The sequence below is a fragment of the Eschrichtius robustus genome, chromosome 17 (assembly GCF_028021215.1).
Source record: "Eschrichtius robustus isolate mEscRob2 chromosome 17, mEscRob2.pri, whole genome shotgun sequence".
NCBI lineage: Eukaryota > Metazoa > Chordata > Mammalia > Artiodactyla > Eschrichtiidae > Eschrichtius > Eschrichtius robustus.
This window is the reverse complement of record NC_090840.1, coordinates 6325142-6345087: the sequence shown is the minus strand read 5'-3', so window position 1 is coordinate 6345087 and position 19946 is coordinate 6325142. Positions and strand designations below refer to the sequence as shown.

At 40.8% G+C, this 19946-nt stretch overlaps 1 protein-coding gene across 2 annotated transcripts in view; it reads right to left on the bottom strand.

The window, feature by feature from the left end:
- Positions 1-12090, bottom strand: part of UBXN2B (UBX domain protein 2B) — a 30726-nt gene extending 18636 nt beyond the window's left edge. For both annotated transcript variants that reach the window (XM_068525667.1, XM_068525668.1), the window contains exons 1-3: positions 11987-12090; positions 6305-6408; positions 879-1029 (exon numbers count right to left, since the gene is read on the bottom strand). In XM_068525667.1, coding sequence (XP_068381768.1) covers positions 879-1029; positions 6305-6408; positions 11987-12073 — 342 coding nt within the window. In that variant the 5' untranslated portion in view covers positions 12074-12090. The remainder of the gene's footprint in view (positions 1-878; positions 1030-6304; positions 6409-11986) is intronic.
- Positions 12091-19946: the final 7856 nt, after the last annotated feature.

The following is a 19946-nucleotide window of genomic DNA, read 5'->3' as shown; positions in this document are numbered from 1 at the left end:
TCGATAACTGATCGATCTCAAGGGCTTAAGCAGAGTGCAAAAAAGCTAGGAATAAAAAAGAAGGATCTACTGATACACTCAATAACTGATGGATCTCAAGGGCTTAAGCAGAGTGAAAAAAAGCTACTCCTAAAAGGTCACATACTGTACGATTCCATTTGTATGACATTCTCGATATTACAAAATTACAGAGATGGAGAACAGATTAGTGGTGGCCAGAGGTCTACTGAGGGCGGGGGCGGTGGCAGTGACTCTAAAGGGGGCCACCAAGAGGAGACTGTCGTGATGATGGACAGCATCCAGATGGAGGAGGTCACCACGCAAATCTGCACCTGTGATAAAATGGCACAGACCTACACACAAACCCTGCACCAAGGTCAAATTCCTCCTTTGCCACTGAACTATAATTATGTAACAACTGCTGGGGGAAACTGGGTGAAAAGTGCGTAAGACCTCTCTGCATTCTTTGGCAAATTACTGTGACTCTATAATTATTTCAAGATAAAAAGGTAAACAGAGAAGTTTCACAGAAATGTTAAGAAACTGCCTCAACTTTCGACCATTTGTAGAAAGATTACATAGACTTATAAAAATAAAGCAAATATTTGAAACAAATATACAGTTAGGAAAACAATGTTTGCAACTAATATAAAAATCTTTAGGAGCTCAAATATATAAACAGCAAATTTAGGTTTTTTTTTAAACTTTAATGTTACATTGCTTTTATCTTTTACTATTTATTTATTTTATTGCTTGGCAACGCTGGGTGGCATGTGGGAACTTAGTTCCCTGACCCCTGCAGTGGACGCTTGGAGTCAACCACTGGACCACAAGGGAAGTCCCAATAGCATATTTAGTTTTAAAAATTCAGCCCTTACCTTAGATTTGTCATCACCCGAAGCTCTTGTGGCTTCATTCAGAGGGACAGCCCCATGTTCCCTTGCCTCTTTGAAAAGTTCATTCACAATTTTCCCAGTTGAAGGTCGAACTATATGTAATCCACTGCATTCATGTTCACTTGAATAGAACCTTTAAACATTACAGTTCATGAATAAAAACAGAATACAAACATAAACTACTTTAAGGCAAAAAGCTACACAGTCTTAGGAAATGACTTTTATTTAAAGAGAGCCATTTCTAAGGCCTTTGTGGAAATATTTAATTTTAAAAAACGGGATTAAGGAATTAAGTAGTATCAGTAGTTTGCAGAGATTCTGGTAGCAAGTTCAGCATCCCGCCTGAGAACTAACTAGTTTGTTTCTTCCTCACTTACCCTCTGTAACTGCTTATCTATCACACGAATCTCTTTGACAGCTGACAACCAGAAGCTAAGCCTCTTCCCCCGAGGAATCCACATTCAGTAGGACGTGGTCAGTGAAGAGACTTCTATATTTAGATGCTGTAAATATCTACATCTAGACCACAGGGCTACACATACAGTTTACTCCTCAGAGAGTTCTGATTGAAAAATTATAACCTCCCTGTGTTAAAGGTAAATAACTTAGACCACAAACAATTTTCTCAGTGTTAACTATGCAGTGAATAATTTCTCCTTTCTTTTCTATTTCATAGTGGTCCTAGGGAATATAAACATTTCCTTCGCATAAATTAGTACCCTATTTTATCTTTCAAGATTTTTTACAATCAAGAATATCAGAAAATATAACCAATGAAATATCAACATGGAGACTTCCAGAATAAGGTGACAATCAAAGCTCATATCCTTGACTACCCATACCCTCCAATTCAGTTCCCAATTTGCACTGAACTGACTCACAAAACAAAGGGGGAAAATTATATTAGCACTGGAGTCTAGGAATAGAAGTCACCTTCGGGACTTTCCCGAAATTAGTATATGCAAAACTAAGCAGGAAAGGGAAGGGCAGCCCAGCTCTCAAGTCACTGTAAGTGGAAGAAAGATCTACACGGAGAACAGTGGACATCAGCATTACGCCACTAACAAGGCCAGCTCACAGCTACTGAGGGGGGCGTGGGGTGGGCTCCAAGCTGCTAGTGCTCTGGTCAAGTACACTGAGGACTAAGTCACCCAGAGCAGGGGCCTACGGAAGCCTTCCTGCCCAGCTGATGCTCAGAGGGCCCGGTACAGACAAGCAAGGCCGAACGCTGCCACGGCGGGCTCTTACGACAGGGGTCAGGGGTCAGTGTTAGAAGGCGCTTGATAGCAGATGCCTTAAATGGCAGCACTGAGAAAGGAAGGGAAGGGAAGGGAGGGAAGGGGAGCGGGGAAGGGGAAAGGGAAGCAAAGCTTCCTGCTGCAGCTACTCCTGTTGTAGCCCCTTCCCTCCTGTCTCCTGTCCCTAATCTGGCAAAGTACAACGACAGAGTTCCTTTTTCTCAGCCTTGGTGAGAAAGACCGTACAGGAAGAATCTGACTTAGGAAAAGATTTACTAACTTCTTTACGGTCACTGATTTTTTATTACCGGTATAAGAAATCTTTGCCTACCTCAGGGTCTATTTTCTTCTAGAAGTTTTATTGTTTTCCACAACCCATCCTTCTCCTCTTTTATAAGTATACCTACATACTTGACTCTCCTTCTCTATTTAAATTCATCTGATCATCAACGTTTGTCCACTCCCATAGATAGCAACCTCCTCTATACAGAGGACTCTCAAATACATGTCTTTAGACCTTCTTACTTAACGGCCCGGTGCTGAACTGAAAAGCACCTACTTGAATCCAGTTCATCTCTTCCCATTAACGATCACATTTTCCCTGGATACCAGATTAAGAAGCTTTCAGTCTTCCCTCTTTCCCGTTCACTCACTCTCTATATTCCACGTCATCACGTTTCTACAATAAATTCTTTGAAAGTATCCCACACCAATTTCACCCCTTTCTGCTCCATTCCACTGACACCATCCTAACCTCAAATTTTATGACCACATTCTTTGGATTACTGCAGTTGTCTTCTTCTTGATTTGTCTCCTTATCTTGTTCTTCCCATTACAATTTACCTTATATGGTACTGCCAGACCTACTTTCCCAAAAGTATAATAATAATAACTAACATTTATCAACTGCTCATTTAATCCTCATAACAATGGCATTATCCCCACTTTCCAAATAAGAAAACTGAAGCTTAGGGAATTAAAAAAACGTGTCCACGGGCAAAACCTTATCAGAACAGAGAGAAAAAAAAGATAGAAAACTGAGGAGTGTCTCTGTCTAGAATCAAAGCTTTATCGCTCTACTATAGTTTTTACGGTAAAAGCTACAGTGAAAAACATACACTGCCTTCCCCCTGCCTTGCGCACAAGAGCAGCCCTCCCTGGCCAGCAAGGCTGGCCGTGATGTGGCTGCATCAGGGCTGGATGCACAACGTGTGGGCCGGCGGCAAAATGAAGTAGGAGTCTCCTTGCTCAGAGTGTATTGAGAATTTCAAGACAGTCATACAAAGCGTCAAACCAAGCTCGCGGCCCTTCCCGGAGAGGGGCTCTGAGTGAACGCTGAGGCCCCCCCCCCCCCCCCCCCCCCCCCCCGTCCACGAAGCGCACACGGCAGCACCCCGCCCGCCCAGCCTCACCTGCCACGAGTCTACTCAAGCTCTGCTGCTCCTTTCTGGCTCGCTCTTGGCATTTTTATTATTTTTTCTTCTGGGCCTATTTCGTTCCTTGTCTTCTGTGCTCATCCACATCCTAATAATCTTTTAAGGCCCAGCTAGGTACCAACACTGTGCTAGACATCTTATACACTTATTGAATTCTCAAAACCATACTAGTGTCTCATGACTTGTAGGGGACATGTTTTTTAAGTTCTTACATTTTTGAACTAGAAGACTCACATTTTTAAAGTTCTATTTGTGACAGAGAAGCTTTTGTGGATGAATATGTAAAAGCAGGTGTCAGGCTAACTTCTGTGAGTTTTTCTGTAGATCCTGCCCCTCCTCTTGTAAATTAAAAATAGATCACACGACGTCTAGAGTACTTAAGTTTCACGTTATGTACACAGCGAAAATATACTGGCTTAAAATGACAATGAACAGATGAATGTTTTGATATCTAACGTTGTCCAAGAAGGTGGACCATTAATTAAGACTGTCTTCTGTACCAGGCAAAGCGGTAGACATGCAATGAAACCCGGCAGATGTCAATGCTGAATATGTAGTCAAGAGAACTGCATACTTAGTATTCGAAAATATCACACTTCGCAAGAAGAAAACATTGCCAATAATTTGCTTCACATTGTATTTTAAGCAGATTAAACATAGTAAAAGCATCAACCAATATATTTAAGGCAGCTCCTCTTTTTGGATATGTAAATAATTCTAGAAATCAAATCTGAGGCACAAAGTCCTTAAAAATTGCATTATCAAATTATAACTGTTAACGGCAACATTGTTTCAGATAGCATAAAAGAGAAAAAAACACTCATTTAAGTATCTTAAGGATTATATTCGAATAGCAAGGAAAATATTAATACATTAATCTTGTTTTAAGAAGTCAAATATTTTGATTTGTTATACCAACAAATTAAGTCATTCAAAATCTGTTCAAACCGGGGAACAGTGGCCAAATAGTTAATGAGTAAAACTTTGGTACATTATTATTTTGAGCGCTTTCAAAATTTCAGAGACTGTATAGATTAAGGAAGCAGTTAAAATATATAATATTTTCTATATATATTATATATATATGTCTATGTATGTGTATATAGGCATACACACATACACAGACATACATATTAAATAAGAATTAAATGAAAGGGAAGGATATTCAAACAGTGCCAAGATACCAACCTGCAGATTATAAAGGAAAAACTGTACCTTCCGACGGAGTGGTGTGGTGGTCAGCACCTTAACCAAGTGAACATAGCACCAATAGTGGGAAAACCTGAAACCATATGGCTCCTGATGTGATATAATACATAGCAGAAAACATCGCTAACTAGTGTTCTTAACAAATACGTTTCACAAGAATCTAATCGTGAGGAAACAATGACCTTGAATGTGGGACATTTTAAAAGACATCTGGCCCCGGCTCTTCAAAGTCAATGTAATAAGCTTTAGATTATATAGATGAGCTAAAAGCAGACAACAGAAAGGTTGGGAAAAATGCTCTGGATTCAGATACCAAACAGGCATCATCAGTGGAATGCAAGGTCCTTGGCTGGATCCTAAAGCCGAAAGGCTCTAAGAGTATCTGACTATAGACTACGGCTTAAATGATTGATGCAATTAGTGTTCATTTTCTAAGGTGTGATGTGTTATCAAGGTTATAAAGGAGTGTGGGCTTCTTCTTAGGGGGTGCAGGCTGAAGCCGCTAGGGATGAAGTGCTATGATGGCTGCAATTTACTTCCAGGTGGTTGAGTAAAAGACAGCGTGTGCACCAATGTACTGCTGTATATAACATGTTAACAACTGGTGAATACCGGAGCAGACACAGCATATGTTCATTGTCCTTATCTTTGATTATCTGTGGATTTTAAAATTTGTAAAATAAAAAGTTGGGGTGAAAATTATAAATATTATTCTTTCTTTCCATTCAGGTCCAGAAAGGGATGTCATTTTACCTCCCCTACAGAAAGAAAGAAGGCAGACTAGTGACAAACAAAAAAGAAAGAATAACTGCCAGTGAATTTTTCAACTTTTGGTAAAAGAACAGACTTTCTGAAAATGAGATATAATGGGAAAATTCACGTTTCTCCCCAGTAATGAGATTTGCAGTACTAAAAGGACATTAAGGAAAACATTCCTGGAAACAAGAAAACTCATGACAATAAAATATACCTGGTTCTCATCTCTTAAAACTTCACTGTTGGTGGTTTTTATAGTTCAGGGATTTTAACAATAGCAAAAACCACCTAGAAGATCCCTATTAGATGCGTCGTCCCCCAACAGAAGGAAAGACAGATTCCTGAAGTTATAGATTCTTAAGTGAAGGACAGAAGACACAGAGGGGCTCCACGGATGGGCTTTAAGAAACACAAAAACCCTTAAAAACGACTGACGGAATGGTACATAAGTCTTGTTCTGGGGGAGAGGGGGTATAGCTTTCATCAGATCCTCAATGAGTCCAATGACTCAAAAAAGAACCACGGTGCCCAAGAAAAATACTATTCAGTATATTATGCTATGTGATGTCTATCAAAATATTAAGTATTTAATAGAATTTCCCCATAAGTTTCTTCTGGCTTTCTGACTATTAAAGTTTCAGAAATAGTATCTAAAAAACATTTATTTTAAGAAGTTATAGTTAAAAATAAATTCCCAGGGCCATTTAAAATAATGTGGGATTAGTGAACTAAAAAGGGATACAAGTTTAAAAAACAAAACAAAACTTACCTTTGAGGTGGTGTTCGTGGGCTTTTAAAGGCTGTAGCGTGAGGTCTATCAGATTTGGAAGCTTTGCATTTCACTTCATCTTCATATAATTCTGCCAAGGCCAACTACAGAATAACAGATTTGTTATAAAGTATAAAAACACTAGAAATAAACCCTTCTACACAATGACAAGTTATGAGTAGAAAATTAACTTGTAATTGAGTAAGTAGTAAAGATGTCTAACGAAAAATGAAGGCTGCCGCTTCAGAAGATGACTCCCTTCCAAAATAAAACCACTGCATCTCTCATTTATAAAACGAACCAAAATGCCACATATAGTAGAATAAATTAAAGTTACCATAATTGTTTAATTACTTTCAATGAACTATTCAACAGTTTCAAAAACTATTTGGTAACAGATCATTTTCATAGTTGGACCTACAATTCTTTTAAAAATACTTGAAGATGTTTCACGCTAATGTCAGTTTGCTCCCACCAGATCCCATAAAAATATTTCACTTAGCTGTTCAAGTTTTCAAAATCTGAGTACATAAAACAATTCCAAAATTATTCTACTTAAAAGTTTACCAGACATATAAATTTCATCAAGTTTAGGAAAAGGAGCTTCTTTTCAATGAATGATATATACAGTTTATAAAACTTTTAGAAAGCAATATTACCAAATTATGCTTTATAGATATATGGCTGGACATCTTCAAAATGAAATAAAGCATGGTTTTTGAAACTGGAATTTTAAGAAGTTATCAAAATATTTCATTATCATATAAGTAATTTTGTTCCCACTTCTGACTTCCTTGGACAACTCAAAAACTTTCCTTTATGCCCCTTGTGGCTATTTATAATTGGCATGACCATAATCTTTGGAAAATTAAAAAAAAAAAGACAAAAAAAATCCCCAAATTCCCCCAAAACCCAGATGAAGTGCCCCTTCTAGAAACATGAGAAATATGAAAACTATCTCCAGGGATTCCTTCCTCAGTAGGAAAAAAAAAATAGGGAACTGGGGCAAAGTTAATTCTCTGAAGATTCCATTAATCAACCTTTAAAATATGCACACAAGAAAACAAAAATGAAAGTCTTTATTTTTCCCACCTAATTTTTTACTTCCACCCCATACACATATGTCAACTTTCATATTTTTAACATGGAAATTTTGCAGGAAATCCTAATTATAAAAGTGCTGTGTAGCCTAAAAGACTTATTAAAATCCTAACTTAGGCTCTTACTGTGTGAGCTTGGGCAAATTATTTAACTTCTCTGAGCCTTAGTTCCCTCATCTTTTAATGCCTATTAAAAAAATCCCTTAGAGGTATTATATAATGTATGTGAAGCACAAGGCAAATGCTCCATTACCAGAAGATATTATTAAGAAATGCTCAGCAATGATTGTGTCAGTGTTTCATTTCCCCCAAGGTTTCTTTTCTTCCTGCAGTGTTATCTATATATCTTCTACGGTCTTTTCCTACTTATCCTCTCCAAAAGGAGAAAACAAAACAAAAAACCCACCACAAAACAAACGAGAGAGACAGAGACAGAGACAGACAGACACTCTGACTACTTGGGCCCAAAGTTTTCAGAAATTTTTACCTCCCTGAAATTTCTTCAAAACCGTATTCCTTTATGGATTTCCTCATGAGCTGATAATATTGCTCTATGAATTACTTTTATGCTATTCCTATTCCCATCAATGAAAATGTTATCTGTATGTCAGAGGCCCATTTCAGGCATCCTTCATGAAGCCTTTTCTAATTTTCTTAATTAAAGTGGTATTTCTTTTCCAAATCCTTACAGCACATTTATATTAAACATTACATTGTCATCACTTGTGTACTTTTCTTACTATTTCATCCCCCCTACTATAATTTAGGTTTCCCAAATTGTTTCTAACATAGCACATGATAGGCACCCAACAAATTCTTGTTGAATTACGTAGACTACAACTCAAAATGAATCATAAACAGACACAGATAATGTTATAGATTTAAAAACTGAGATTATATTTGCTATAGTTTTGTACCTTGTTTTTTGCTTTAAGAAGGTTTGAATAAACCCTGTCAATCAAGTAATCTTCTTATATAAAATAAATGAATAATGTAAACAATGCCTTTTGACTCCATGGAATGTGGAATATATATTAACAATATAGGAATATGGAGAAAATTACATTACAGCAGGGGGTCCACCTAGCTGAAAGGTCCAAGTTATCACCAGTACATCATTAACTCAGAGGAAAATGAATGATATTTAGAGGGAATTAATGCCAGGATCCATGATGTATCTGAAGCATCATATGGCATAAGTTCATAAGCAAATATTTTAAACAAAGTTAATGTATATTATTTGACATAGCAAATGACACCACAGCAGAAGAGGACATTAACTGATGCCCTGGTTAAAACCAGTAGAAAACAACGACAAAATCTCCGTCAAATAAAGAGATAAAAATGTGTGCATTGTGAAGTAAAGATGCACGGTGAATTATCAGGACAGACTTCCATGAGCTAAGCAACTAGATTATGAAGATATTTCAATTACACAGAGAGAATAAAGTATGTAAGCCCTGATAATCTTTCCTCTAGAATTTGAAATGTGAAGAATGTGAGAAAAGAACCTGAAATTGTGGGTGAGAACATCAAATACATAGCAAAGGATGAAAAGTAGTGGAATTCCCAGTCTTAGAGGGACAACTGCCAGGAGGAATAACACAGATGTTTCAATCTAGAATAGCAACATCAGCACCACCTGGGGACCCTTGAAAACGGCAGATGCTCAAACCCCAACCTAGACCAAGTGACTTAGAAACTCAGGGCTGGGGTCCGGTGTCCGTGCTTAAACAAGCCTTCCAGGTGACTCTGATGTATGTTAAAACTGAGAACCAACGATACGGGACACTGACATCAACAGGACGAGGGTACCTGTGACAAGTGCAACACAGTGCCAGACATCTGTACACTTTTCTTACTGACGGAACTCCCCTCTTTGCCCCATCCAAAGCCCACTCGGAACCCTAGGAAGTACTGAAGTTATTAGCCCCAGTTCTCCTCAACTCCAACCTATATGGAAACAAAGAAAGAAAAACAGAAATCTTTTTCTTTTGGTATCATTCTGGAGGAAACCTGGGACAGAAGCATAGGATCAGATGCCTTAACTGTTAACCCCGTCGTGTGGATGGACTGAGGGGCGTGAGAAGAGACAAAGGGCTCTGAAAATGTTCACAAACACTGATGAACACTGAGGTTTTGGGGGTGAGTACTGTCACTAACCATCCTATCCCAAACTTTCCCACTGAATGTTCCCAATTCTGGAGGAGGAGAGGACCTAAGATCTACTGTCAGTGTGAGATCCACGGGAGATTTCTGAATTTGTGAGTCAGAGGCTCACGGGTCTGGGAGGCTTTCTCGGAGACGACGATCCACCTTTCCTCTTGCGGGGAAGGAGGAACTCTCTCCTAACGTAGATGCCGGCAGACCCTACGCTGCACGGCAGCTAAGAAATAGGCACTTAGTGGTACTTTTGCTATTTCCAATTATACTGCGAAAGGCTCTTAGAGCGAGTTGTCAGGAAAGTTAAGGAGTATCTACTGAGAACTGAACCAAATGGGTAACTCTTAAAATAAGCGTGGCTAGATTAAACAATAAAATAATCCCCCAAATAATCAATTACCAATAATCAATCAATAATCAATAACCAAGAAACCAGCTGGGGAGACAACATTATCCAGTTCTTTTAAATCTTTGATACACACTCTGTTTCTTCATATGCCATCACTTGGTTGTTTTCAGGTTTCTTTGCAAATCCTTCACATTCTTATTAAATTCTAAGGGAAACGCTATGGATACTTAGTGTATTTGATATTCCAAATCACATTCATAAGAAATCAGTTATCTACTTGAACCTACCTACCAGAAGGTAGACAGGGGATGGAAAGAAAAAAACAAACCCCAAAAAACCCTATTTTCTAATTGATGGTGGAAAGGAAGGAATTCTCACAATTGGCGACATCTACCACAATATCTCCAACAATTGATCATATCTTAATCCAGTGGATGAAGTATAAATTTGTCAAGTATCAGGTGATCATTAACCAAGCTGTTCTCATTTTTCACATAAAAAGAAGAAACAGATTTAAATTAGAGAAAGGATATTAAGTCACATAGTTTTAAGTTTAATAGCATTAGCATGGACTAACCAGTGAAAGTTATAGTATTTTTCTCCTTTAAGGGAAAAAGAACCAAATATTTACCAGGCAAGTCTGATCCAGGATAATATGGGACTGAACAGACACTTTATAGACATTTCTTTATTTCATCCTTGACACCACCATCACCTCCAGTTTACAGATAAAGACACTGAGGATCAGAGAGGTTAAGACATTTTTCCGATATTCACATAACTACTGAGTGTCAGGGTCAAGATGCAAACCGAAGTTGTTCTGACCAGAAACTCTCATTTTTTCCTGACAGTCCATGCTGCCTCTTAGCGATACCGGTCTTCAACAGAAAATACGAGGTGGATGAGACCTTCCTGCCCCTTGATTCTGTTTACTGCTACTGAACTGACTTATGAACACTGGAACTCTTCTACATTGAGGTCATCTCCTAACCTGACACCCATCTCTCCATTCTCCAAATTTGTCATTTTATGCACTGCTTATTTTGGCACTAATTCATACTCCATCTCAAAATGTTCTGTTAAATATATGCGTATCTTATTTCTGCAAAAAATAGGTAGAAATGTCTTTTATACTTCTATGCCCTTCAACAGTGTCCAGCACCAACTGTGGATTTGAGGTCCTATTTATCTCTGCATTCCTGAGCTTAGCAGTATGTTACATGGCAGGTGGTCAATATATGTTTGTTCAAAGAAACAGAATTAAGGTGTAACAATGAAGTAATAGAACTTTTCTATCAAGGCTTGTGGATTGAGTGTCATTTATTTTTAATTATAGCTCCCTACAGATGTTTACTTTTTGAATTTTATCAATGATGTTACAAAGAGAGTTAAAAAAAAAAAAAAACCCCTCTAAAATGAGTAGTGTGAAGCATCTGACGGAGCAAGATTTGGTGCGCTGGTATTTAGCTAACTAATGTCAATGTCCTGTAACACTACGAAGTTTTATTTCTCTGTTTCTTATGTGCAATGTTTTCTAGACTGTAAGCTGTTACAACTAGGCTGCGCAAGCCGTAGGATGAAATACTTTTTAGTTCACCCCTTTAAAAGGGAAAAGTTATCTGATAAAAAGGAACCCGTTTTACACGTTAAGTAATCGAGCCACAAACAGCATGCAAGACAAACAAGATCAAACCAGCCCACGTTGTGACTCGATTTCCCCACGGCCACCGCAGAGCTTTCTTCTGCAGTGAGTCTGACCGGAGCATCAACCGGCGAAGCACTCAACTGACCCCTAACCTCCCAAACGCCATTCGACATCAGCAGCTGCTTCTTAAACTGCAAGTGGGGAGGAGGGGAAACGAGGCAGGGGCACCACTGACAGCCGGGCTCGGACACTCGTTTCCACCGACGCCGCTGCCCGGCGTGCCGCCTGGGGCGGACCCGCGGCGCCGGAATCACGGTTCGGTCCCCGGGCCGGTCTGGGGAAGCTCGGCCGCGGCCAGGGCGGTTCCACACGCCCCCGGCCGCGCCGTCCCCGACGCCGCGCCCCCGCCCCGCCGCTCGCCGCACCTGCAAGTCCCGCGCGCTCGGGGGCCGCGGCCCCGCCGCCCTCGGCCCCTCCTCTCCCGCCTCGCTGCCGCCGCCGCCCTCCGCCATCTTTCACCCGCTCCCGGCACCGCTGCCGCCGCCGAAGCGTCTCCCGCGACTTCCGGGGCCGGTTGCCTGGCAACCGCGGGGCGGGGCGGTCCCTGCAAGCCCCCGCCTCCCCCGGCCCCGGCGCGCCCTTCTTCCGGCGCCCGCCTACCTGTGCGGTCCCGCTTCTTTCCTTAAAGGAAGTTGGCTCAGAATTTCCCCGCCAAGAAGCCTCTGCGTAAACCCGGAGGCTGCTGGGCGCCGCCCCGGAGGGCAGCTCGGACTTGCGTGTTCTTTTAACCCCACAGTGAAAACGTCCTCTGGATGTTTCATCTGATGAAAAGTGCCACCGTCCTTTTCCAGTCTCGGTCACATTCTCTCATTTCCCTGCCAAGGACTGGGGGGTACGTCGCCCCCAAAGCGTGAATTGATGTTGAGGAGGAAGAACCCTGTAAACTTTCTTTGCGATCAGAACTAGAGACTTCTAAATTCATCTGAGATTTATTCAAACTCCTGTCTTATCCCAAGCATTTTTATGCCCCCGGATGCAAAGGTAAAAAGAAGTAGTCCTGGTCATTATAAAACTCACAATCTATTGGGAGAGGGAGAGGTATAAGGAGTCTTTTTTTTTTTAATTGATTGATTGCTATGTTGGGTCTTCGTTTCTGTGCGAGGGCTTTCTCTAGTTGCGGCAAGCTGGGGCCACTCTTCATCGCGGTGCGCGGGCCTCTCACTATCGTGGCCTCTCGTTGCGGAGCACAGGCTCCAGACGCGCAGGCTCAGCAGTTGTGGCTCACGGGCCCAGCCGCTCCGCGGCATGTGGGATCTTCCCAGACCAGGGCTCGAACCCGTGTCCCCTGCATTGGCAGGCAGATTCTCAACCACTGCGCCACCAGGGAAACCCGAAAGAGAGGTATAAACAGATAATAAAGTGCCATTTGCAGTAGAGCTTTGCAGGAAACGTTATGCGTGGAATGTGGGGTGTGAAGGGGAGTATTCTGCTGGCACCTGCTATGTGCGCCATGCCAGGTGCGTTCGATTGTGTGTGTAATCTCTGCCAGGTAAGTATGGTTATTACCGTGTTATACCTGAGGAAAGCAGATGACAAATAACGACTAAACTCACCCTGTTGTAAATGGTGGTACCAGATCCTAAGCCTCGCATTTGTTGGTTGTCCAGATATTCTTTTGAGTACAACATTCTGCCCTAGAAATCCCTGGCTCTTCTTTATAACCCATAAAGCCAAAGGCATTTTGGCGGAATCTTGAAGGATAAGTACCCCTGGTAAACTTTGGACCAAAAGGGACCACAGGGAATGACAAGGATTTGAAATACCATGTTTATCCTGATAAAGTACTGCATGGCTGAACCTTAGGAGAAATGACAAAAGATGGTTGGGGGTTGGAGAGTGTGGGTGCGGATCTAGACTGGAGATGTAGGCTTAGGACAGATGCTGAACGGTCTTGCCTTAGTGAAGAGATTGAATATTACGCTCCAGGCCAGTGATTCTCAAGGCTGATGCACATTAGAACTCCCCTCCCATCCTCTCACTGCAGGAACTCAGACTTAATTAGTATGGGGTTGCACTCAAGCATCATGTTTTTATAAGCCGCTCCCCACGTGGACTTTGCTTCTGGCCATGACAGTGTACCTGGTACTGGATTTGCCCTTCCACTCCCAACAATGAAAAAACTAGACAAAATATGTGAAACGATTATTTTCAGACATTGAACTACAGGCAGTACAGATCTGTGCTATGCCAGAGAAGGGAAACAAGCAAAATGAACTATGTTTGTCCTGGCTTTCTGCCTGGAACTCTCCTACAATGCTGGTGGGAATGGAGAATGGTACAGCTACTTTGGAAAGTAGACAGTTTCTTCTAAAGTTAAATATTCAGTTATAATAAGATCCAGCAATAACACTCCTAAATACTGACCCAAGAGGAATGAAAACATATGTTTACAAAAATATTTGTACCCAAATGTTCATAGAAGCTTTATTCATAATAGCCCCAAACTGGAAACAATCCAAATATCCATCAACAAATGAATGGATAACATTTCGAGAAATTCATACCACAGAATACTACTCAACAGTAAAAAGGAAGAAATTACTGATTCACACACCATGGCTGAATCTCAAAGACATTATCTTGAGTAAAAGAAGCCAGATGTCAAAGAGTAAATATTGTCTGATTCAGTTTATATGAGATTCTAGAGCAGGCAAAACTTATCTTTACTGACAGCGGTTGCTTAGAGTCAACTCTTTGGGGGAAGGATAAGCTTGGGGAATTTGAAAAAGGATATGTGGGAACTTTTTGAAGTGATGAAAATGTTGTATATCGTTATTGATGGTGATAATTACACACTTTGTGTGTGTATGTATGTGTTAAAAACACATTGAGCTATATACTTAAAATGGGTGTACTTTATTATATGTAAATCATACATTTATAAAATTAGTTGAAAAAAACCCTCCCCAGGTAATTCTGTTGTGCAGCCATGGTTGAGAACCACTGGTCTAAGGCAATTGGGAGCCATTAAGTGATTTGTGATTTAGAAAGATAACAGAGGCATTAGTGTGTAAGATGAATCAGAGTTACAAAATTAGAAGGTTATTACAACAATGTGGGGTGATTAGGATTAAAGTTTTTTTTTTTTCGCCTTTGCTGTGCAGCTTGCGGAACCTTAGTTCCCCAGAAAGGGATTGAACCTAGGCCCATGGCAGTGAAAGCACCAAGTCCTAACCAGTGGACCGCCAGGGAATTCCCAGGAATAAAGTTTTATCAGTGACAGTGGGTAAAGAGAGAAGCAATAATTGGTAGAGATATTAGGACCAGAGCCAATTGGTGCTGAAGTCTTACATGGGGAATATATGAAAGAAGGAGGAATAAAGAATGACATTCAGGGTTTTGGTTAGGTGATTTGGCAAATGGTGCCTCCTATAAATTATTGAGTTGAAAGGGAGAAGCAGACTTGAAAAGACAGAAATGAGTTTGTTGTGGACATTCTGTGGTTTCGTTTAGCTTTATTTCCTTCCCGTTTTATTGAGCTATAACTGACATACAGCACTATATAAGTTTAAGGGGTACAGCATAATGATTTGACTTACATACATCATGAAACGTTTACCCCAGTAGGTTTAGCGAACATCCATCAAATGGTATAGATACAAAATATAATAAAAGAGGTCATTTAGGAGATCATCAACTTGAAATAATCCTGTGTATTTATAGGTTGCTGTATATAAACCTCATGGGAACCAACACTCTGCAATAGATAAACACGCACACACAAAGAGAAAGGACTCCAAACGTAACACTAAGTATAGTCATCCAATCACAAGGGAAGAGAGTGTTATGACATTTTGAATTTGAAATTTATGTGGGGCACTAGATGGAAAATACATCACAGAGCAATTGCAAATGTGGGTCTAGATATTAGGAGGTGAGAGAATCTTGGTTTGGAGATATAGGTTTGGTGATGACTGCCCATGAGCGGTAGCAGGGTAGATGGGGCTTCCTGGGGCAGTGTGAGATGTGATAAGATGTGAGGACCGAGAATACTCAGAAAAACCAACACTGAAGGGCTCAGTGGGGAAAGGAGAACATTCAGACTAGACCTAGGGAATAGTCAGAGAGGGAGGGTGAAGGCAAGAGACTGGACAAACCAGCGACATGGTGGTTTCAAGCAGGAGACCAACAGTGTCGTTTCCTATGGATAATCAAGGTTAGGATTCCCTGGTGGGCTAGTGGTTAGGATTCAGTGTTTTCACTGCCGTGGGCCTGGGTTCAACCCCTGGTTGGGGAACTAAGATCCCACAAGCCCCGCGTATGGCAAAAAAAAAAAAAAAAAATTAGGACTGGAATGTGTCCACTGGATTAAGAGAAGAGATTGCTGTACCAAGTTTACTAGGAATTTCATAGAGAGGAAAATCCACATTTTAGCAGTTTGAGAATGACAGCTAGGACAGTAAAGCTGTGCTTTCAATGTACTTAAAGTCAGAGGTGTGCAGGAGGTGGCTTATCCTGGCTCGGGAGAGCCTGTGGTTAAATATTCAGGAATTTTACAGGTAGTTGTTAAACACAGCCATTATTAAAAATTGAGGGGAAGGGGGGAGGGATAAATTAGGAGTATGGGATTAACAGATACACACTACCATATACATAAGCAACAGGAATTTACTGTATAGCATAGGGAACTATATTCACTATCTTGTAATAACCTACAGTGGAAAAGAATTTTTAAAAAAAGGATATAGCTATATACATACGTATATGTATGACCGAATCACTTTGCTGTACACCTGAAACTAACACAATATTGTAAATCAACTATACTTCAATAAAAAAGTAAAAAAAAGAAAAAAATTAAGTTACATAAGCTTGCAATGAAATCATATTAAAAACCAATGTAATAAATACTAAAAATCATTTCCAAATTATTTAAATACATTTTATATGCCATACATTTTATTATCTATTACCTATTCTAAATATATTTTATTATTATCTATACATCTATTGTATCTACATGGAGGAAATACCATGTAATGGCATGCTATGGTACACCTCTTCCCAACTCCACATTCAGTGACAACATGTTGGTAGCTTGAAATTCACCATGGTGGGAGTATTCACAACTCAGAAATTGGCAAATGCCACACTTAAGACCTCGATTTATTGTTTTGTTCATTGCCTACTCTGAATTTAAGAATGTGGTGGAGAAAATGTTTACAAGGCAATTAAGACTTAAAAGTGTGCTGTGTCTGTAGCTGCTGTATTGGGAATAGCAAAAGGGAAGAAAAAGGGGCATTCTTTCAGTATTTGAAAATGAATGACTGATACAGGAAAGAAGTAGTTGCTCGTGTCATGTCATTGAGTTACTATGTATATTGTGTTGTTTCATTCACATCTTAACTTGAATGAAAGTATCAGCCGACATTGGTGACATTCATGACAGGCAGTCCCTCTCTTTTTAGCTTGTGATGGAAGCTATAGTACCTCTTCCCATTCTTCTCCAAAGAAATGATCACAAGTACCTCACTTCCCCTGCATTTCTTACTATTTTATATTCTCAGAATGGTTGAGGGGGTTCGAGAATCATGGAACTTATTCATTCTATAGTTTCTTACCATTCTTACAAATCAGTCTTTTTTATTTATTAATTTATTTATTTTTGGCTGCGTTGGGTCTTTGTTGCTGCGCACGGGCTTTCTCTAGTTGCGGCGAGTGGGGGCTACTCTTCGTTGCGGTGCGCGGGCTTCTCATTGCGGTGGCTTCTCTTGTTGCGGAGCACGGGCTCTAGGCGTGCGGGCTTCAGTAGTTGTGGCACACGGGCTCAGTAGTTGTGACTCACGGGCTCTAGAGCGCAGGCTCAGTAATTGTGGCGCACAGGCTTAGTTGCTCCGTGGCTTGTGGGATTCTCCTGGACCAGGGCTCGAACCCGTGTCCCCTGCATTGGCAGGTGGATTCTTAACCGCTGTGCCACCAGGGAAGTCCCCAGAGTCATTTTTAATTCCTCTTTTTCCTTTAACCTCACAGTTTATTGTTTACCAAATCTTTTGATTTCTCCTCCAAAATATCTCTTCTTCACCCTCATTGCACTGACGTGGTACAAATTCTTTTTCTTTTAATTGAAATAAAATTGTAATAGATTTAAGGTGTACAGTGTGAGGATTTGATGTATGTGAACCTTGTGAAAGGATCCCCCCATCTGGTTACTTAACATACCCATCACCTCGCATATTTCCTTTTTTTTTGGTGAGAACAGTTAACTTCTACTCTCTTAGAGTAGAACTTCAAGTCTCAAATTTCAATTATGCAACACAGTCAACTACAGTCATCATATTTTACATTAGATCCTCAGACCTTATCTTATAATTGAAAGTCTGCAAGTAGACCTCCTTCCGGGAAAAGCCTGGGAGATGGGCATTTCTGTCTGCTCCCTCTGCACTGAGCCCTGGGGTGACAGCCAGTTAGGAGCTGTTTCTGTGTTTCCTACGGTCTGATAGGTCGTACAAATGCAAGCCCCACTGGCCACCAGAGCCAGGCGATCAAGGGGTGCATCTCCTGGGTTGCATCCGCAAAAGCCGGGCATCAGATGTGCGTACAGGCTCCTTCCAGGGAGAAAACTGACTTGGAGGCAGACATAGGGAGTTGGTGGAGATGGCTCCTACCAGACTCCCCAGTCTCCATGGGGGGCAGCAGGTGGCCCCTAGGCATGTGCTAAATTAGGGGCCTGCCCCTCAGGCTGCAGATTTTAAGGAATGCAAATAGACCTCTTTTAGGTAAAAACTAGGAGGTGGGCATTTCTGTCTGCTGCTTCCGCACTTAGCACTGGGGGGCAGCCATGGAGTCCTCACAAGCCCATTAACAACTTTTTCTTTCTTTGCTTTAGCTTTGTAGGTTTCACGGACCCTAAGCCCTGTTGGCTTTTAGAGCTAGGTGTTTTGGGGGCCCATCCCTTAGGTGGACGTTTTAAAAGCTAGGGCACTAGATGTTGGGTCAAAACCCCTTGCTCCTCAGGGAGAAGCTGGGAGTTGAGTTCCCTCCTGACTGTATGTCACTGCACCGGAGGTGGGGTTTATGATGGAAGTTTCAACCTTTCCTACCCGTTTTGATGTGGATTTTTTTCTCATTTGCCTGATGTGGAGGAGTTGTCCAGCTAGTTTTTGCATTTCTTTCAGAGGGAATTGTTCTGTGTGGAGCTGCAGATTCAAGGTGTCCATGGGAGGAGGTGAATTCAGGAACCTCCTATGTTGCCATCTTGGACCAGAACTCTCCATCGCTTTACTTGTAGAATGTCCATTTCTCTCTGAAATTCCAAACCTCTTCACCCATTAGATCTCTCTTTTCCTATAGATTCTTTAACATATTTCTTTTATTTATTTAAGAATCCCTGACTGCTGATTCTAGCATCTGGTCGTTGCAGGGCCTGCTTTTTAACTTTTTAGAAATTTCGGGTCACATTTTCTTGCTTCTTTGTATAGCTAATATTTTTAATTTGTATATTGAGTATTGTAAAGTATACATTATAGGGGCTCTGAATTCTTTCATCTTTCTCTGAAAAGTGTTGTTTTTTTGTTGTAGGCAGTAAGCCCTAAGACATAGCCATTAGTTTTAAATGAGGCCCTTTATCGTATGGTGACTCTTCTGGTACTCAGTGGAAAACCCAAAGTATTTACCAATTCCCTCTCATTTGGCATGACTTGAACTCCAAACGCTGCCTCTCAAGAAGAGAAAGATGCTGAAATCTCTGCCCAGCTCGTTTAGGCTCTACCTTCTGCTGCTTTCTGCTCTGTTTCTTGGACTCTCACCTTAGGTCTGCACAGTTAGGGAGCTAGTCAAGGATTTGAGAGGAGTTTTGCACAGATTTGGGGACCCCTTCCTTTGGCTACCTCTTTGCTAGGATTCCTCCTCTTAATTCCCAGCCCCGAACTCTGACCTCTGAATCCTTGGCCCGATGAACCTGTCCCTTTCTACTTGAGCTCCATTTCCTGCGTGCAACACAGGTAGTGAAGCCGTTAGGTGAGTAGTCAGTAAATTTAGATCAACCCAGCCCGCTTCCCCTCTTTTAAGGCTGAGATCGCCTGTGACATCCGCCTGTGTTTGGTCATGCTTGTGTCCAGAAATTCTAACTATTATTAGGAGGAGATCAGTCTGATACAACCTATTCTGTCACTGCTGGAAATGGAACCTCAATTTGCTAATATTGTTTGGAATTTTGCATTTATGTTCATGAATGATATTAGCCTATAATTTCTTTCTTGTAATGTCCTTGTTAAGTTTGGGGATCAAATTTATTCTGACCTCACTGAGTGTATGGAGAAGTATTCCCACTTTTTAAAATTCCATGGAGGAGTTTCTCCTACGCTGGTGGTTTTTTCTTCTTTAAAT